This window comes from Grampus griseus (assembly GCF_964374135.1).
Source record: "Grampus griseus genome assembly, chromosome: 3".
Lineage (NCBI taxonomy): Eukaryota > Metazoa > Chordata > Mammalia > Artiodactyla > Delphinidae > Grampus > Grampus griseus.
The window spans coordinates 33,575,092-33,596,190 of record NC_139019.1 but is presented as its reverse complement, the minus strand read 5'-3'; the positions used below and the strand labels follow the sequence as shown (position 1 = coordinate 33,596,190).

The window sequence follows — 21,099 nt, the reverse complement described above, 5'->3', positions numbered from 1 at the left end:
CACTCAATGCCAATCAATCACTGGGAAGACAGATTGACTTCCTGCCCTTCAACTTTCCATTTCTCTTCTGTAATCACTGACCAAGATGCCAAAGTGCTGTCTTTCTTGGTGATTTAGATATATATGCTTTGAGAGCATGAGAACTGGATCAAAAGATTAAAATTCGACATTTCTTTAGCACCTTCTCTGTTCGGGACACTCTTGGGTGTTGGGATACAAATATGAATAAAAAGGGTATTCACCAGGGTTTTCATATACTTTACAATCTAATAGGAAAGAGTATGAAGTTAGATCATTACAATTCAGCAATGTAATTGTTGTGATAGATATAAGCCCAGGGTACCAGAAGCACAAGGAAGCACTAGAGGGTACCAGATGATCTAGCCCCGGCCTCCCTCCGCATTATATCCAACCGTTCTCTTACTAGCTTCCTACGCCCTAGTCATACTGGATCACTTACATAAATCAAAGACCAACCTTTTTGCCATCTCCACTGACTTTGCACCTACAGTTCTTCAAAAATCAAATCACACATTACCTCCTCTCAGAAACCACCCTTGCCCCACAAGCTACAATGTATGCCCTTCATTTGTGCCCTTATAGTATGCATGGCACAAAACTGTCCTGATAGCACATCCCACTATGCTGTCACTTGATCCAATGCAGCAAACATTTGTTGAGAGTCTACTATGTACCACACACTCCAGATGCAAAAATAAAAGAAATATAATACACACCTTCAAGGAGTTCAGTCTACCAAAAGATATCCAGGGCAACAAATACTTCAGATTACAGATGATACAATGTACATAGAGAACACAGAAAAGTAATCTGTTAAATAGCTCTATCAGTTGGGCTTTTAGGATAGGTCTCCCTAAGGCGGCATCATCTGATTTGGGTTTTGAAAGTACAATAGGAGTTTGACAGGTATTGTTAAAAAACACGTCTAACACAGGAAATATTTATGTACTATTTTGCCCACAAAACTTTAAGAATTTTGAGGGAAGAGGCTATGTGTTTCATTCTACATCCACAACCCTCATTTCTGTATCTGGAACATAACAAGAATAATAAATGTTTGCTGAAAGTTGTTGAATTAACCTTTCTGCACAAATGCAACATAGACAATAGGTCAAATATTATTCAATCCAAAACTGTTTCATTTCTCCATGCATAGAGATGACCCGTATTGCTCCTTGATTAACTAATTAGAGTTGCTTTTCTTGTAAAAATAAAAATAATTTGGGCAGTAATATTGTTTTTGCCCAATTTCAGTCTTCATTCCAGACTCATTCCACATCTTCACCAAAAATGCAATGTCAAGAACTGCTTGGGTCTGTCAATAGCCATATTTCTTTTTCAAAGAAGCAAAGAGTATCCCCACCTTTATTACCAGATGACACCCATGCATTTAAAAGAATGACAGTTAAGTGTGTAACTAATATGCCAATAAAAATCCAACTGATTTGGGGGAAAATTAACTTATAGGCTAATATAAATGCAGTACAATTCAACAAATACATACTGAGCAAATTAAACAAATAGCATTTGAACTTACACTCTGCGTGCCGAACCTATGGGAAGCAAATACCTGAAAAACACCTGAAACGTTCTCCACATCCCTCTTCTGTTGGACATCCTCGTGTAGGTTCACACGATTGTGGTTCAAAAGCACTTCCAACACAGGGATGGCCGCCATACTGCCCATAAACAGCAACTGACCGCCTGCGAGTCTAAATACAAACCAAATAGCTTTTCAATATCTCCAGTTTCCTTTATCTGAGAAATAAAATCTGGGATAAATTAATACAATTGGAGAAATAATGTTTGTAAAATTGTTCTGGTGTACTACAGAAGTAAAGCCTACAAAATCAATGCACCCAGAAACCCACTTGTCTTTGAGTACAGTGACACCTGGGTTATTATTTATAGAGCACTCCGAGTTATATATTTACTCTTAGGGTTGAATGAAAAAAAAAATTAGTGAATCTTTAAGAAAGTATGCTGGATAGACCAGATCACAACACAAAATGACTAATTTTTTGCCAAAGCAATGTACCAAGAGCTAATTAGAAAAGGTGAAGTGAATTTTGCTGGAGAAAGAGTAAGAATATTGGGAAGGGAAGTTAAGATGAACAGGAGTAAGGGAAACCTTTAGAAAAGTGGTGGTAATTAATTTGAGCTGAACCTTAAGCCTTCTTCAGGAAGGCAAGGTGAGGCAAAACAATCCAGAGAGACATATATGCTAACATGGAAGTCAAATTTACAAAACAGAAGCCTAAGTGGTCCACAGGTGAAGGTACATCTACAATGATACTTTACTGGACAACCAAAATTACTGACCTCTGAAATGGGAAAGATGTCAAAGGCCTATCTTAGGGTGGGGTGAGGTAGGAGGGGGTAGAAAAAAATTTGAGGAAATCTCTAAGGCAAATGAGAAAACTAATTCATTCTAAAATTCATTTACTCAATATGAAGACATGTATCTAATGTTTAAACAAAAAGAAAGATCTGCAAAATCATTTTCCTCCCCAAAGGCAATCAAAGGTGCATCTTTTAAGCCTCTTCCTATACTCAACTCTTACCAGTTAATAAAAATGGACAAAATCTGAGATTCCAGAGAATTTAAACCTTTAGCAACAGGGAAGACTAGATATACAAACCAAAGTTGAATCTATTCATTCATCCTAAATTGGAACAAAGGGTCACAGATATGTAATTTGAACTCTGAGCAGGTTTGCAACAGCCTGGGGCTTTCATTGCATCTAAGCAGAGGAGTCATAGAGGAGTATGAGTGAGGAATGGAACTCAGTACAGTTTCTTAGTAAGTTTTTAGTTTCTGTATTTAATTGATGAAGACACCTCTTATACGTGGCTTAGTAACATTGTGCTTTCCTGAAGTTCCAAAGCATAGATTGCGTTGTCGTATAAGTAATGTTTTCCTTCTCCATAGACACCAGGATGACCTTGATGGCTGTCTGCTCTCAGGGTCTCATTCTCACCTATCAAATTCTGATCTTATGACCCCTTTTTCATTTTCACTTGTCTTCTTCTGGGTGAAAATTCTGTTTTTATAATCTAAGCATGATGATCTTCACACAAAAAAATTACTCATATGAAAAATACCTTCGATCTACCTCTATTTAATGTTCTTTCTTAACTTGTTTTTAAATTATAAAAATGTTTTCTGAAGTTGGTGTTTGTTTGACTTTTCTTTTGTTATTCATGTACCTGTTTGCCTGTAATCAGAGCTGTCATCTAATATTATATTTGCCAGAAACCAAATCCTAGTTACTTGTGTAACTTGTTTTGTAAATACCCCTCATGTAGATACTAAATAAGAAAAATGAGGATAATGACGATGTTTCAAAACACAAGTTATCTTCTATAATATGGTTCTGTTATTTTAATAATTTTAAAATGATTTTAAGTGCACATTTTTATCTAAACTGAACCACCTTTAAAATCTTTGACAAATATCAAATCATGTTGTACACCTGAAACTAATATAATGTTATATGTCAATTGTATCTCAATACAAAAAAAAAAAAATTTAGCCATTCAAATGTTCAGAACCTTTGAAACCAACATTGTATTTTTGGAATTTATCCTAAGATGATTATCAGAAAAAAGACATATCTATGTGCAAAAATGTTCACTAAAGTTTTATTCATAATAACAAAATATATAAATAACCTAAATCTCAAACAATAGGAAGTGGATAAATAAGATTGGTCTATACATATAATGGAACATAATTCAGCTGTCAAAATTCATGCTGATAGTATAATGTTAAGTTAAAATAGAATATAAAATCATGATCAAATAATCCTATTTTAAAAATCATAAGCACATAGAAAGAAAATAAATTGAGGAAACACCCAAATGCCAGTCAGTAGAACTCTAATTAAATTTTTTAAATGTACATTCATACAATAAAATGCCATGTAGCTATTCAAAAAGAATAAAGCAGATCTGTGCTTACATGGAATAAAAAAGAAAAGAAGAGAAATTGAAAGAGTAAATACTAAAATGCTGACATATTGGTTTCTTCTAAATGGTAGAATTATAAGTAGTGTTTTCTTTATTTATATAGAAATAGACCATTTTATTTCATTTATAAAACTATAAATCATTTTCTCCAATGATTAATTTATAATAAGGAAAAAAATGGACATTTTTAGAAGTACTCTATAATCTCTCAGTCAAGTCTGGTATTTTATTTATATTACTTTTGTATTAAACTTTAAAAATGTTTGACTTTCCATGGTCATTCACTATTAGTTAGGTAAAGCGAAGCAGCTATTTTGCTACTCTTTAGTGTTTGTTTCAAATGAAAAGAAAAGTTGAATCCAGTAAATATGAAATTTTGAATTATCTACTAATTTCATTTCATGATATTCTTATTTCTCTGATAGTGAAAGAGTTGGTGAGTTGCTTTTAGTGTCTCTCCTATGTATATTTCTAGGCTCAAATGTAAGATTTAGAAAAGTCCTGCAAGAAAAATGAGAATGCAGAAATTTTTTATTACAATATTAAGTATGAAATAAATCATACTTTTTCCCTTCAAAATTACTAATTACATTTTCAAAAAATAAAACAACATTCAAAAGTTAATGCCATTGTGTCCACACCTAAGCTATTTCTACATATAAATAGTAAATACAAAGTTTTCACATGGTCCTACCTGAGTCTTGGTACAACCATTGCATTCTGACCAAGGGGCATAGGAAGCCCACTGGCAATTGACTGGCGAGGAGGCACTGTCATAGTGTCAAATTGTCCATCATGAAGCCAACAGAAAGGTAGGAGAGAAGACAAAAAATTGGCAAGAATAGTCAAAAATTGCTTCACAATTTTTTTCCTAAGAGGCACCAAGAGGATCCCAAAATATACAAAAATATATGTGGGAAGGACTCACTTTTTCAGAGATTTATTAAATTTCATTTATGAAATATCTAGAATGTACCAGGCACTATTTAGACACTAGAGCTATATACATAAAAGAGATAGGATACTGACAATTGGTAGAGGGGAGGATGAAGACACAGATGTGTAAACAAATAATCATAACACAATAATCATGATCCTTTGTACAGTATAGCTAATGAGATAGATTTCCTAACAGAAATGTGTACAGTACAATGCGTTGTGGAAATACACATAAGAGAGTGTCTAAAGTTGGGAGGCTAAGTGAGAACATATAAAAGGAAGGTATTATGGCCTTTGACAGGATTTGGACGATGAATTGAAGAGCTATACAGAAATTTAACTGAGAGACAACAAGCTCTAAAACGACCGTATGAGAAGTAGGAAACCAAAATCTGGCAAAGGCTAAATGGACGAGAATTGAGTTTTACGTGCTCCCCCTGTTTATCTAGGTCACTTCTCAAGCACACACCCAAGTACAGTAGCGTCAAGTTGAGCTCAAAGAATTCCACCCAAATAAAATACATGTGGAAGATGGCAAGCTGACTCTCTTACAATGCTTAACTCTGGCTGTGTCCAAGAGGTCATGTTGCTTAGTCCAAAGAGATTAAGGAAGCCTTACCTAAAACCACACTTTACAAGGGGTAGAGGAACCAGGACTCCTGCTTTCTGGACTTTGAGTACATTCCTAACCTGGGAGACATCTCAGGTCAAGGTGATTCCTGCTTAGTTAAGCATAGCACTGCCAGGTGCTGCAGATAAGGAGTGCCATTTGTGGCTCAGGTACCCTTATGGGGCTAATCTTGCTAACCTGTCATCTTGATATGGCATCAGTGATCCAAATGCCTTAGTGTTTTTGACCTTTAAACAATCTGAACTTAATGCTATGTGTCTATTTTATCTCCCAGAGACAGGCAGAGGCCTTCCCCAAACACCGAGGCTTGGGAAGGGAAGCTCGCTTGGCCTCACCTCCTCTGTGCACCCTGTCCAGTCCCCTCACAGAGCCCTTATCACACCTGCATTGAAATCAACTCTTTCAAGATCTCAATCACCCCCTCTACTCTCAGTACCGTCTGGCTCCTCTGTGTCCCAGTCACTGGCACACCTCCAGACACATGTTCTGACAGTTCGATGAGGTAAACTGACCTGGTCCTCTCCCATCAGACAGTGAAAGCAAAGCAAGGCCATGAGTAAATGATGCTGGCTTTTTTCCAGGTCTCAAGAGCCGATAAACCTATTTTCTTAAAAAAACTCTCAACTTTTAAAATCCCAAAGACTATTTTGCAAAGATTACATTTAAAAATCAAATTCTGCTCTAAGATGTGTAAGTCAGCTGCCATTCCCTGAATTGCAGGTAAAACCATGGTACTGGGAGAAGCAGGAAACCTTGAGGTGTTTTTAGTCTTCAGGTTTCTTCCTTATAGGGAATAAAATAAAGTAAAATAAGAATAAGAATAAAACACACTTTCTCTATAATTGCCTTTTCTAAAAAAGGGAAAGAAAAAAAGTGTTGAAGGGTTAAACATGCTCAGGCTGCAATGTAAAAATCAGACCATAGTTAAGAATTTCCTTAAAATAAAAGAAATGATTGTTAATGATTTCCACACACAATCCAAAAAATTCTCACCTTGAAAAAACTTGGAACTCTCCTATAAATCCCACCAAGAAGAATAAACTTATTGCCTAGGAGGGGGAAAAAAAAACAATAAAGCAATATTTTAGTTAGCATTGCTTTAATGAGTCAAAAGTGAATACATCTGTACAAGTCAAGATTTGTGAGTTGGGAATAGAAAGAGTGAAAGAACCATGGAGAAGCCTTGATGATTCTGCTTGACTTCTAAGTTTTCATTTTACATAAAAATTTAATACAATTCTCTCTTTTATTTATTTATTTTTTTGGCCGCATTGGGTCTTTTATTGCTGCATGTGGGCTTTCTCTAGTTGTGGAGAGCAGGGGCTACTCTTCGTTGCGGTGTGTGGACTTCTGATTGCAGTGGCTGCTCTTGCTGCAGAGCACGGGCTCTAGGCACGCGGGCTTCAGTAGTTGTGGCGCACGGGCTTAGTTGCTCCGCGGCATGTGGGATCTTCCCGGGCCAGGTCTCGAACACGTGTCCCCTGCATTGGCAGGCAGATTTTCAACTACTGCACCACCAGGGAAGTCTCTAATACATTTCTCTTGAGTTCACCTCCCATTATTCATTTCTGGAAAGACAACTAGGGGCTAGGTGATGTCATTGACAAATAAATTGAAAAGACTCCCCAGAGTTAAAAGTTCACAAACATTTCTTTAGGGTCCCATCATCTTTTAATTCCTTACTCCACTCTCTTCTCTAACTTTGGTACCCATGAGGACACCAGAGAAGAGAATGCCTGGAAAGAAGAACAGTTTCAAGGGCTGAGAAGCTAAAAGAGAAATAGATTCCTAAATGGAAAAATCAAAAGTGGAGGGACATTCCTAGCCAGAGATGCCATGATACTCATCACAGTCCTTAGCTCTGCGGGTGGTTCCTTCAGTCTTTAAAACACGACAGAGGCCTTTTATAATCACATTCATGTGATAGCAGCAGCCTAAATATTGAGCATCTGACAGGTTATGAAACTGTATGTAAAATGTGATTACATTTTGTTTGAAAATCAAATGTGTGTTGAAAACAAATCTACAAAGAAACATAACAAGGAGAATAGTTCATTTCTGGTTGTGAAATCATAGGTGACTTTTATTATTTTATTTTCATTTCTATGTATTTTCCTACTTTGACAACTGAAGGTGAAAGGGAATACAATTCAAATCTGTACTGGAGACTCCTTAAAAATACCAAACACATTCAATTCATAACCCAGTAAAAAAAGTCCTTAAATCATCTTACCTCACATTTTACCAGGCCAATGTTCTTTCTCTTCTCTTGATCTCCCCAAACCTCTTTTCTCTCAGGGTAGCTGTGGAATGGCTTCCCAACACTTTTTCCAGATGCTTCTACTCACCTTCCTAGATCACCCATCCTCTTATTAGGTATCTTTTTTTCAGTTGTAAAATCCTAGCTGCCTACTTCTGCCTTTTACAGCCTTACAGAGTTTTTAGCCTATAATCTGATTAACATATAACCAAAGGGCAGAGAGGTCCCAACAGCTGTGGGCGCCCTGGAAATGGGAACAGTGGTGGGAGAGGCTGTGGATACTTTTCTGATTTTTCAACAAACACGTGAAGCACATAATGGAAAGCAACACCTTTTAAACGTTGGGTTTTTTTTTTTTATTATAAACTGCAGTGGGTTGTTTCTTTTCAACAATATGTCTTTTTTTGTACTATGTCAACTCATTTTTCCTGCCCTTGGGCCAGCCTATCTCATAGCTCTTTTAGTCACTCCCAGGCGTTCTGGAACAATCTAACAGTCAAATTTCAATGTATCATCCAATTTTAAATGTCTATCCTGCTCCCAGGTCCTGCGGGAGGGGTGGGGTCTACTTCAAAATTCCTCTGCTTTATTCTCCTTCTTCTCTTCCCCACCTCCCCAGGATGCCTGTCTTCTCCAGAGTCAGCGCAGCACGAGTGAGAGGGGCAAAAGCCAAAAGGATCTTGCTTGCCCGACGCAGCTGGAGTCCAGTGCTGGTAAATCAGGGTGTGTTGGATGTTTGAATGCCAATTCTTTATCTCTCATGGTGTTTTTGTCATTCTTTGGATATCCCTCCTTTGGGAATCTACAACCACTGTTCTCTGGCACAAATCATTCGTCTCTTTGTTCAGCTCTCTTGAGTCTCACCAGTGCCTGCTTCCTGATGCTGTCTGCTGGGGTTGCTTCATCCTGCAGGCGTCTCCCAGGCAGAGTCCCTGACAACCCAAGTCTGGCCCCTTTCTAAAGGTCCACATCTGGTCCATGGGATACCTGCACACATCCTTGCCCTGTCAAACTCTGGATGTCAGGATGTAACTAACACTGCTGTGTTGACTTACTTGCTAACCACAGGGCAGTGAACCAGCCTATGCCTTTAGATTTTCTCAAACGTGAGTAGGGTATCATTCCCTATACACCCTCATGCTCCAAGGGACACAATATTGCATACTTTTGAGGATGGAGATGGCCAAAGGGTCACCAAACAAATTTAGGGCTACTCTTTTGGTATTGCAATAATACCACATTGAATGTACAATATCTCACTTTAAAATGTGAGGGTACTGAGCACCTATTATTATTGGCCTTTGACTCTCAGGCAAAACAGGCATCATGAAAAAATCCATTTTAACATTCTATTACATATTTTTTAAAATGTCAACGAAGTTTTAAGGGATATACTTTTTCATCAGAAAAGATAACCTTGCCACCATCTTCCTTGTATATATATTATAACCCATGAAGATCTGCTTATCACAAGTTCATGAGTTATACAAGCTGAATCTCTTAACCAAAAGAATGTCTTGAAAATTTGCGAGCTGAGTACCTGAAAAATGAAGCAGTTATCATTCCTTGCCTTTGGAAAGAGTATCTCATCAAATGGACAAGATAGAACAATTATAAATTAATAAACAAATTAATGACTGATATAGACATACATCTGAGTTAACTCTATAAAAGAATTGCTTAGTTGAAAAGACATCGTATCTTTGCAGTGTGTAATGTAGCTAAGCCGGGACTACGTTTCCCAGAATTCTCTTCTCTTCTTTCTTATGGCTGAATGAGCATTAGCTCTACCTCCTTCCTCTGAAGTGTTTCAGCTACAACCATTGTCTCTATGCTTCTAATTTCTCCACATCTGGTCTTTTACATTTGTCTGTTGAATCATGAGCCCATTTGAGGTAAAAAAAAAAAAAAAAAACATTAATTTCTGTAGCATACACTGGGTTCCAAATTCCAAGAGAAAAAAGTATGGAAAAATCAAATCTAATTTCTTAGCATGCCCTAATTAATATCTTGATCAATAAATTTAGAACATAGGGCACCAAACAGATGAAGAAGAAGGTAGATTTTAAAATCAATTTACTTACATCTTTATCAGAAATAGACATCAATTTGCAACACTTCTAGCGATAAAGAAATGCAAAAGGGCACAATAATATGATTTGAGTACTTTGTAGCCATTAGAAGCACGTTATAGATTGAACAATGACAGGAGAACATGCTTATGATATAGTGAGCAAAAAGATTCAGATCTAGATTGATAGCAATTTCATAAAATATATATTGTACATCCTCATATAAAAGTCTGAAAAGAAATAGATTCAAATGTTAATAGTGGTTATCTCTGAGTGGAGAAATAATCGATATTATCTTCTCTTTGAACTTATTTTTGCCAAGATGGTAGTATTAGAACCTGGAAAAAGACATTTTTTTAAAGGCACAAACACCATCACAGTATAATTGACAGAAGACAGCCGATAACATCAGATCAGCTCTGGGTGTGGCAAGGAAGCAGAAAAGCCCTCATCTGAGACATCCCTGTGCCTGACCACATCCCAGCACCATGTGAATCATGCTTTAGGTTTACAAACCCCAGGTTCTTCTCAGTCCATGGAAGAGAAAGTGAAGGTCCAGACCACAGCCAGCTCAGAGGGAAACACTTTTTGCTCTAAAGGCCTGAAACACTTCAGACCCAGTTATCTCCTATCCAAGGGATACAAAGAGAATGAAAAGAATTCTGGGACCACCTCTCTGAATTTAGTTCACATGAATGGTGGGGGGGCGGGCCGCGGGGGAGAAAAAAGAATACTTCCTCTTAAAAGGCCAGACCTGAAAACCATTTCTAGTGGTGTCTTCATAGCCTAAGTTTACCTTCTCTGAAATGTATCACAAAAGCATACCCTTCAGATTTACTGTAAAAATATGAATCTCTACTTTCAAATATAGGTGAGAACTCTGCATGCAACTCACAAAGAAATCATTTCTTTATTTGTTGATATTTTATCAACCAACTGAAAGATAAAAGTAAATATGTTACCCCAGCAGAAAAATGTCATAATAATCAATGATCCATCTTTAAGCACAAAACAATTATTAAGATGTCTCATCATAAAATAAGTAAGGAAATTGATTGATGGTTAATACAAATATTAGGTGAAAGTATACTAGCTAGATGACTCTAGGAAATGCATCCTATTCTTTTTGAGCTAACAAGCATTTTAAATTTTTAAATAAAAATACAAGATAGAGTGATAGAGATTAGATTATATCATAATTCTAACTTTGTATGGTTACTTGATGTTCTAGCATCATAACATTAAACAAATTAAATTTATGATTTGTGTGTAATTTTCAATAACTTAATTAAATGTAATTTCACCCATGAGTTACTCAAGACCCGCCTCTCACTCCGCCTCCAAAGCCCCTGGAAAGTGAGCGTAGATTCAGTATTGCAAATCGGTGGCATAGTGATGACAAAAGCAATCTAGCAGCTGACAGGGCTGAGAAATTATTGTTCCAGCATTATAATGTAAAATTTTTAAAGTTTAAATACAAACCTCTGCAATAATAAAATTGTAATAGCAGGTTCAACTTATTTTTGCATCCCATGATAGTGATTTCTGTCTTCAGTCCTGCATTTCTTTATCCTTAACATTTGGCCATTTTCCATTAGACCAATATGTGTTTTTGGTAAACCTTTGTTTACCAAACAAAGTGATTTCTGTCTTCAGTCCTGCATTTCTTTATCCTTAACATTTGGCCATTTTCCATTAGACCAATATGTGTTTTTGGTAAACCTTTAGTTTCATTCCATTTATCTGTATCTTCTACTCTCACAAGCCTTATCTTCTCATCCAGATTCCAAACTCTAAAGTTGCAAGTCTCCAAATTCACTTTTCTATAAAGCTGTTAGATAAGTCAGATCATGGGGGTTCATTGCATGACTCCAAATCAAACAAACAAAATCCGTGGGAGGGAATTTTTCCCTAAGGAATAACAATTGTATTATTGTATTTTATTTCTTAATGGCTTTCTCAGGACTTTCATAAACATTGCCTCAATCTCTGATTCCCAGACCTCTAAACCAATAAATTAACTGCAAGAAAAGAAAAACAAATTCACTTTGGCTGAATTGTTAACTATATTTAATTAAGGATTTTTTTAAAGTCACCCTTGGAGATTTCTCTTTCCTATTTTCCCATGTATTCTCTCTTTTTTTTTTTTTTTTTGAGTTATTTAAGTTAAGCCTTACTCCCTTTTGAGTTAGCTTTGTTCACAAAAATAATGAAGTTATCTTACCTTCATGTTTGGGAAAACATTCAGGGCAGAAGACAGAAGGAAAATTTCTTCCTCCAGTGCCCAGTGAATTTTCAACAGGAGGAAGAGCCCAGCAGTCTACTCCTCGCCTGTCTCTCCCTGCTGGGGATTCACTTGGCACTCATATATAGAGCAAGTGGTTCCAAGACTCAGCTGTGACCCCAACCAGGTTCTCTGGGGACACGGAGAGCCTGCCCTGTACTTAGTCTGTGTCTTGAAACCAGATGCATCTTATCAATTTACCCAGGCCTTAGCTACAGTCAGCTGGGACTGTTTGGAAGTGTAGTTCTGAGAAAACATCTGTAAATCAAGAAAAGCAGCAAATGTTCTCACTTCAGTGTTTAAGTGATTTTCAACCAAAGGAGACTCTGTGTAAGGCAAGGGATAAGCCTCCTTCCCGTTTCGATCTACCACGCCAAGCAGATGTTTTCATGATTCTCTAAAAGGGTGTTATACAACAGACTTTGAGATTAAACACTTTGTGGAAGAAAAAATTTAAATGCAATTCTGTCACTCAAAATGTAAATGGAACATTCTGGAGTGGAATCCCCCCAAAATATATATATCCTAACACAATATAATGCACATCCCTTCATGCTTGACTTTCAATGATCAAATGATCATTGAATGATCAAAAAGAGCATCTTTTTTTGCAAACATATTTAAAGGCATCACTAATTTCCCCAAGAACAGCCCTTAATCCTATGATATTCAGATCACTCTGTTGGAAAATTCTTGTCACAGTCATCAACCATGTCTCTGTTCTCTTCTTCAGTTGCCTTGTCTTATTCTGCCAGATCTTCACTTTCCATGGCTTTGCATTGATTCTAGCACTTCTCCAACATCATTTTCATAGATTTCACAAAAGGCTGCATTTTTGCAAGATTTCAGATTTTCTATTAAAGTTGAGCTACAGTTTTTGTTTTTTTGGTTTGGTTTGGGTTTTTTGTGAGCTACAGTTTTATTTGCATGGCTTGGCCAAATATTCTGAAACTTGCTGTTAGGGCATTATGGGTAGGAGTGACAGAAGTCTGAAGGAGGAAAGGAAATTTGAACTGAGAATAATTTTATAACCAAACATTCCATTCGTGAATATTTTCCAGTTTTAATATTTTTTCTTTTTATATCCAAAAAATTTGAATAATAAAGAACGACCCCCACCCTCCGTTTATAAATTAATGGTGGTCTTCCAGAGGAAAAACTTCCACATCTTTTGTTCAAACTGTTAGTGCTTTGTGTGGGAAAAAAATTTGCCACAGAGAAGATGATGTCTGATTCCTGAAAGAGTTCTTTTTTTTAATTCAACTCCAGTTGCATGAATTCCAGACGTCATGGGCTCTCCTTAAGCACTCAATGTACAATTCCACATTCAGTGGCTGTCTTAGTTTGGGTTCCCCCAGAAGCAGATCTGAGACAAGAATTCAATTGCAAGTAGTCTTTTTTTTTTTTAGTTTTTTTGGTTTGGGGGTTTCTTGTGTTTTGGGGGTTGTTTTGTGAAGTGAAAGTACTGTTGAGGGATAAGAAAGTGAGACTGGGAAGGAAAGGAAGTCAATACAAGGTACTTTAACATGCAAGATACTGAGGCAATTATAGCTCAGTCCCAATGAGGAAATCTGGGAGACATTGAAGAGCACATCTCAGAGTTATTCCAACGAGGGAGTAAGGCTATATTTACCAACACCCTGTTTATCATTGGTTAAGGGTGGTTTCTGGACTCATCAACTCTTTGACACTTCCAGCTTGAACTGGGGGTAGGTTGAGAACACATCTGTAGCCAGGAAAGAAAGAAAAAAAAGACTTCCAGTAGAAAGGTGCAGGTATTTTCAGTATTTGCAAGATATAGGCAGGACACCACCAGCACCTGCCACAGTAGTTTTTTCATTCATTCATGCATGCGCTCATTAATTTGTTCATTCTAAATTCAACAAATATTTACAAAGGTTGCATAATATGATAGGCTACGGGCTTTGACAGATGGGAGGCTTGAGCAACATCCTTCTTTATTTTCATCGTTTACATGCTGTAAAGGTCATAGTAGCCCATTTATAGAGTTTCCTTAGTCTAGAGGATGAGTCACACACATACAGATGTATCTGCGATAATTTAGAACTTGCATTGTTTGGCTTCCAGAGATTGTATGCCAGAAATTAAATCTAAAAAGTTTACAAAAACTTCCTTTCACCAAGTGCTTTGCACTTGCCCCTCTCCACAGCTTTGCTCTCATATCAACAGTGTTTTTTCTTTCTGGAATTTCAATGGAGGAGCCATTGGAACAAAGGTTTCAAATATAGGTGGGAGCCACACTGTGGGAAATTTGACTGCCGGAAAAAGTTGTGTAGACTTTATTCAAAGGACAATGGGAACTCGCTCCCTGGAAGTTTTAAGGAAAGAATCAGAGTGATGTTTTAGGATGATTTACACACTGGTAGTGTGCAGGCTACATGGAAAGGACAAGGAGAGGAAACAGGAAGTGTGATTTGGATTTTATTTCAGTAATCAGACAAGGGGCAATCAAGGCCTCATTTGAGAAGAGAAAGACGAAGGACCAGAGGGTTCACCAGACTTAGTGATTAAACATAATCACATATCAGATTGACTGAGAAAATTGGAAGAATTTAAGAACAAATCAATGAAGGAGGGAAATAGGAAGTTGATGAGAAAGAGGTAGTTTTAGAAACGGGACATTTTTATTTTGAAGAAAATATCCAACACATAACTGGAAATGTAGATCTCTTTGGGACAAAATATCTTGGCATGAGGGAGAGAGGTTACAGAAGAAGGAAAACCAAAACAATTCATTGTCAAGCCAATTGAGGGGAATTTCAAGGAACGGCCAGTCAACATAGACAAGTGCCACATGGAGGTCAAAGAGTAGTACTAAGGGAAGCCCACACCACACAGCAATTAAAACATTGTGGATAAACTGAAGGCAAAGTTTCCCCACAGGTTTTCCACTCTAGTCCTACAAGACAATTCAAGAAGAGATAATTAATTTCGTGGTTGAGTGAGTATAACAAGCTGTGTATGTTATAGAGCAGGGTTTCTCAATCTCTGAATTGCTGACCTTTTGGGCTTGATCATTCTTTGTTGGTGGAGTGGCGGGGGTTGGGGGGGGAGCTGTTCTGTGCGTAGACGGTCAGCAGCATCACTGGTGTCTACCCATTCGATGGCTATAACACCCTTCCCCAGTCATGACAATCAAAAATGTCTCCAGGGCTCCCCCGGTGGCGCAGTGGTTGAGAGTTCGCCTGCCAATGCAAGGGACACGGGTTCATGCCCCGGTCTGGGAAGATCCCACATGCCGCAGAGCGGCTGGGCCCGTGAGCCATGGCCGCTGAGCCTGCGCGTCTGGAGCCTGTGCTCCGCAACGGGAGAGGCGACAACAGTGCGAGGCCCGCGTACCGCAAAAAAAAAAAAAAAAAAAAAAAAATGTCTCCAGACAATGTCAAATGTCCCCTGGAGGCAAAATCACCACCCTCCACTGAGAACCACTGTTAGAGTATCTACCCCTAGCAAATCCCCAGCCTTAGATTCACAAAGAGCAATGCACAGGGTAATGTCAATTAAATGTTCTGAAAGTTCTACAACAAGTAAAACTTTTTAAAACTTTTTAAAACCAGAATTTCCCAAATTCATGTGACCACAGAACTTTTTTTTCTTTTTCTTTCTTTTTTTTTTTTAAATTAATTTTTTATTTTTGGCTGCGTTGGGTCTTTGTTGCTGCACGCAGGCTTTCTCTAGTTGCGGCAAGCGGGGGCTACTCTTAGCTGCAATACGCGGGCTTCTCATTGCAGTGGCTACTCTTGTTGCGGAGCATGGGCTCTAGGTGCACGGGTTTCAGTAGTTGTGACATGTGGGCTCAGTAGTTGTGGCACATAGGTTCAGTAGTTGTGGCTCACGGTCTCTAGAGCACAGGCTCAGTAGGAGTGGCGCACGGGGTCAGTTGCTCCATGGCACATAGGCTCTTCCGGACCAGGGCTCAAACCTGTATCCCCTGCATTGGCAGGCAGATTCTTAACCACTGTGCCACCAGGGAAGTCCCAGAACTTTTATTTTTAACAACCCCAAAACTGGTACATGTGACAGGCTTTGGCAAATTGTGTCTGAGCCAACACTGAATCAGTAGAAGGGGAAGCAGATTTCTGCCAGACTGTGGAAGAGTCTGCAAGGACCCAGTCCTCTCCCCTTCTGCTGCAGAGACACACTCCCTGTTCCCCACTAGTCCCCACTTCCTGAAGTAGCACTTCAAAAACTGTTACTGTCCCCAGACCCTAATGAAACTGTTAGACCACTGATGATATCAAGAAGCTGTTCTGGTCCATCTCGGAGAGATACTAGAAAACATTTTAACAAGCCTATTTCATTTACGAGTTATTTTGTTTTGTTCTGAATTGTTCCAACATATTCCACTTACTCTGGGACATACGAGGAACACACTCGGGAAGGATAAAACCTCCTTTTTTCTGTTAAGTCTGATAAAGTCAGAATTGAAACCGCCAGAGGCTGGAGTAAAGAAGCAACAGCACCCCCTAGTGGCAAGCATGCTCCAGTCCCTAGAGTTAAACAGCAGCGTTAGGCTCTGGAGTCAAACCACTCAGAGGGAATGAGAAACATGGAATCGTCTTAGACTCCCAGTCAAGGGCTTGTTAAGCTAATAAGTACTCCAGATGGTATCTCTTTTTCCATTAAATTGTCACTGTGTGAATAGTTTGAGAAAGAAAAATGGCTGCTAGGCAATGACTTAGCTAAAGGAAGATTTCAGCAAAATAATTATTGTTAATGCTTTATCATTACACCTTTGTCATTACACCTAAATACTGTGATTTGTGCATTAATTTTTTTCTAATAAGACAGTTTATTCCAATATTATTTGTATAATTTTTACTTTTCTATTTTTTTAACATCTTTATTGGAGTATAATTGCTTTACAATGATGTGTTAGTTTCTGCTTTATAACAAAGTGAATCAGTTATACATATACATATGTTCCCATATCTCTTCCCTCTTGCGTCTCCCTCCCACCCTCCCTATCCCACCCCTCTAGGTGGTCACAAAGCACCGAGCTGATCTCCCTGTGCTATGCGGCTGCTTCCCACTAGCTATCTATTTTACGTTTGGTAGTGTATATATGTCCATGCCACTCTCTCACTTTGTCACAGCTTACCCTTGTGCATTAAAGTGAGGTCACTAGATGAGTATTCTCTGCTGGCATCAAGTCCTTCATAAGAATGTTGTTTTAGGTTTAAATATTAAGTAGTATGAACAGGGCTTCACACTTCCCTTTTAGGTAAGATATGCTTGCCCTTTACAACACTGGACACATTTTGCCCTGGTGGTCCTGATGGCTGCAGATGGCAAGGATCAAATGACAATCAGAAGGCGATAAGACATTTTGTCATGATGGTTTTCAATAGTGGCAGGCACTTGCTAAATTTAGGAGAGGACCCGGATTTGTTTGGGTTTCTAGCTATCATCTGGGTTTTTCAGTTCTTTGCAGTACGTGGCAGGAGCCTGCAAGTCTAAGAAACATTTCAGTTGGTTTATACTTGAATGAAGTCAAACAGCTCTGAGAAAGCAGATACGAAATGCAAAGATTTCCATGGCTCTACAACTGTATTGGGTAAAATCCTGCACAGGAAGTGTGAATATCAAAGGGCAAGGTCATTTATTTGCTCTTCACTTTAAACTTGTGGTGCCCAAGTAAAAAAAGGTGGTTTGTTTTTTTTTCTCAGACTAAGACTTCAGCATATTATACCCTAAAATGAAAATCAATCACTTTCAGAAAATGTCAGTCTATCCCATAATTTTAAACACTACCTCCTTAAACTGTCTTTAAACAGATATATTTTGATATCAGGTTCATCATTACATACTCCACAGGTCAAGAAAGAGTAAAGAATGAGTGGTGGAAAGGAGTAAAATCCTGAATTGTACAAATTTTTCAAATGTTTGTGATAAAATCTTAGAAACCAATGGAAAACAGTTGTAAACACAACAACTAGAGACTTTTCCTTAAAAGTAGGACTTTCCCCGAAAGCAATAAAGGGTACTAGTTTGTGTTTCACTAGTACAAATATGTGCTCTAAAGGTTGACAGTCTTTGTTCAAAATCTTGAGAAAGTTGCTTAGCCTCTTTGATCCTCTTGTTCCCTTATCGGAAAAGTGGAAATAATATTATCTAACTCAAAGGGTTGCTACATTAATGAACCCGAGTAAAGCAATTAGACAGCACCTGGAATATAGTAAGCTTAGTCCAATAAATGTGAGCTAGCATACAAAAGATTAGAGACAACCCAAATATTCGTCAGCAGTGGCTTGGTTAAGTAACTTGTACAGTATACACATTAAAAGAAATATTTTGCAGCTATTAAAAAAAAACTGAAGAAGTTTTCTATGCACTGATATGGAAAGATCTACAAAATACACTGTTAAGAAGAAAAAGAAAGATACAGACCAATAAGTTACTTTGGAGTTAAAAGGATGAAGGAGAATAAGAATACATTTGGGGGAAGGGGGTCTCTGCACCATCCCCAGGTGCAATGGTGCTTCTCTGGGTTTGTGGGGCTCACTGAGTGCCCAGGGAAAGTCAGGAGCACAGCTCTGCACCAGCTGTGGAAGTGGACTGTGCTTCAGTTTGGTCTATGTACCCAGATGATTTTCATCCACCTTGGGTAGTTATTCCCTTTGATAATCAGCACTGCTATATGTTTTATATGAAAGTTGTTAAGAAAGTCCATTCTAAGAGTTCTCATCACAAGGAAAAAAATTTTTTTTTCTGTTTCTTTAATTTTGTATCTATATGAGATGAGGGATGTTCACTAAACTTATTGTGATAATTATTTCATGATGTATGTAAGTCAAATCATGCTGTACACCTCAAACCTATACAGTGCTGTGAATCAATTATATCTTAATAAAACAGAAGACAAAAAGTTTAAGCAATTAATTCAAAAAGAATACTTTCATACTTCTTTGTATTTGCATGAAAAAACTCTGAAAGGATACATGAGAAACTAATAAAAATTATTATCTGACAGGGGATACATGGAGAAGGGGACTAGGTTGTCGACTGAAAAAAAAAAAAAAAAAAAACGCACAACCTAGAAGTGGAGAATTACGTTTTATTCAGAGGATCTTCTAAGGGCTTAAGCCTGGAAGACAGCCTCCCAGAGCACTCTCAGGCACTGCTCCAAGGAGGCAGAGGGGAGCCAGGATATACAGGAGTTTTGCAACAGAAACCAGACAGCTGGAACATCAAAAGATTACTGTTAATGAAGAAAACCAGACATCTCAAGTTATTGAATTTAGCGCTGTTCTGTGTATGGGAAGATGCAAGAGTCTGGGCTCACTGAAATCATTCCTTTGCCATGCACCTTAGCTACCTAGGGCCAGTATCCTGCTTTTCTCCATCCTGAATCCCCTCAGGGTACACAGTTGGGAGGTGGCTGCAGTGGCTGCTGGCTTGGTGGCTGCAACATCCTTTGTTTACTGATAACATTTTTCACCCACAGGGTGAAAAGATGGAAACAGGTTAGATCGAAAAAGAGATGGAACTAAGACTTTACACCTTATATTTGCTTATATTTTTAATATGTTAACGAATGCATTACTTATTCGCAAAAGAAATTTTAAATTATTTAATTTTATTTTGTTAGCTGCTATTACTTTTTTATTCACAGTGCAATAAGATAAGCATCCTAAAGATGCTCTGTCTTTTGTATGTCTGCTTGTTTGCTGGTTCTTTTGTTTGAAGGAACCGGAGTATATTGTGATGATACACAGAGCCATGATAGAAACAGGAATCTTATTGAAATGCTTCATGGGCACCAGGGGCAAAAGGATGGTCTGATGCAAGGTAGGTCCAGTGATTCATAGATCTTCACTTTAATGCACTGCTGGTACAGTTCCTTGATATTTACGTGACCGTGTTTCCAATGTATGCTCTTTAACAGTGAGTATATGGGACTTCCCTCGTGGTGCAGTGGTTGAGAATCCGCCTGCTAATGCAGGGGATATGGGTTCGAGCCCTGGTCCAGGAAGATCCCACATGGCCCGGAGCAACAAAGCCCGTGCGCCACGACTACTGAGCCTGCGCTCTAGAGCCTGCGAGCCACAACTACTGAGCCTGCATGCCACAACTACTGAAACCTGCGCGCCTAGAGCCTGTGCTCCACAACAAGAGAAGCCACCGTGATGAGAAGCCCGCGCACGGCAACGAAGAGTAGCCCCCACTCACCTCAACTAAAGAAAGCCTGCGGGCAGCAGCGAAGACCCAATGCAGCCAAATATAAATAAATAAATAAGCAAATTTATTAAAAAAACAGTGATGGGGATATATGTATAGCTGAATCACTTTGTATAAAGCAGAAACTAACACACCATTGTAAAGCAATTATACTCCAATAAAGATGTTAAAAAAAAAGTGAGCGTATGAGTGAAGTGCACTGACGGTATGTATTTAAATATACATATAGATGTAATACGTTACTTGTACTCGTAAAGAAATTAGTTTCACTCTCTTTTTTCTCCTTCTTCAGCTTCTACTAGTATGAACCTGCTTCTTGGGAGAAAATGTGGCTTGCCAGAAAGACCATCAGACAAATCTTGTCTCAAATGTAGGCTTTACTGTTTGCTATCTGAGTTATACTCTTAAGCTTCAATTTTCTTACTTAAAGGGTAATGAAACCTTCTTTATAGGGTCGATGAAATCAACATATATAAAATACACACTGCAGCATCTTGAACACATATAGGCTTCCACACCCTCCCCACCCATGGGCAATAAGTCCAGAAGGAACCTCATTAATAATTACCAGGGAGATTACCAACTGTCTGACATTAGATTCTTACGAGTCTGTGAAGATAGTTACTGGGGAACCTAGGGCTATTTTACCGGTCTAAGTTTATATGATCTAAAATGAGAATGTACAGGCTTATCAAAGTATCAAGACCCTTTTCTTTAG

General features: G+C 38.1%; 1 protein-coding gene across 1 annotated transcript in view; it reads right to left on the bottom strand.

The window, feature by feature from the left end:
* C7 (complement C7) overlaps positions 1-12,229 on the bottom strand; it is a 53,417-nt gene extending 41,188 nt beyond the window's left edge. The window contains exons 1-4 of the mRNA XM_082651881.1: positions 12,120-12,229; positions 6,557-6,612; positions 4,688-4,763; positions 1,592-1,733 (exon numbers count right to left, since the gene is read on the bottom strand). Coding sequence (XP_082508007.1) covers positions 1,592-1,733; positions 4,688-4,763; positions 6,557-6,612; positions 12,120-12,125 — 280 coding nt within the window. The 5' untranslated portion in view covers positions 12,126-12,229. The remainder of the gene's footprint in view (positions 1-1,591; positions 1,734-4,687; positions 4,764-6,556; positions 6,613-12,119) is intronic.
* Between the last annotated feature and the right edge of the window lie 8,870 nt (positions 12,230-21,099).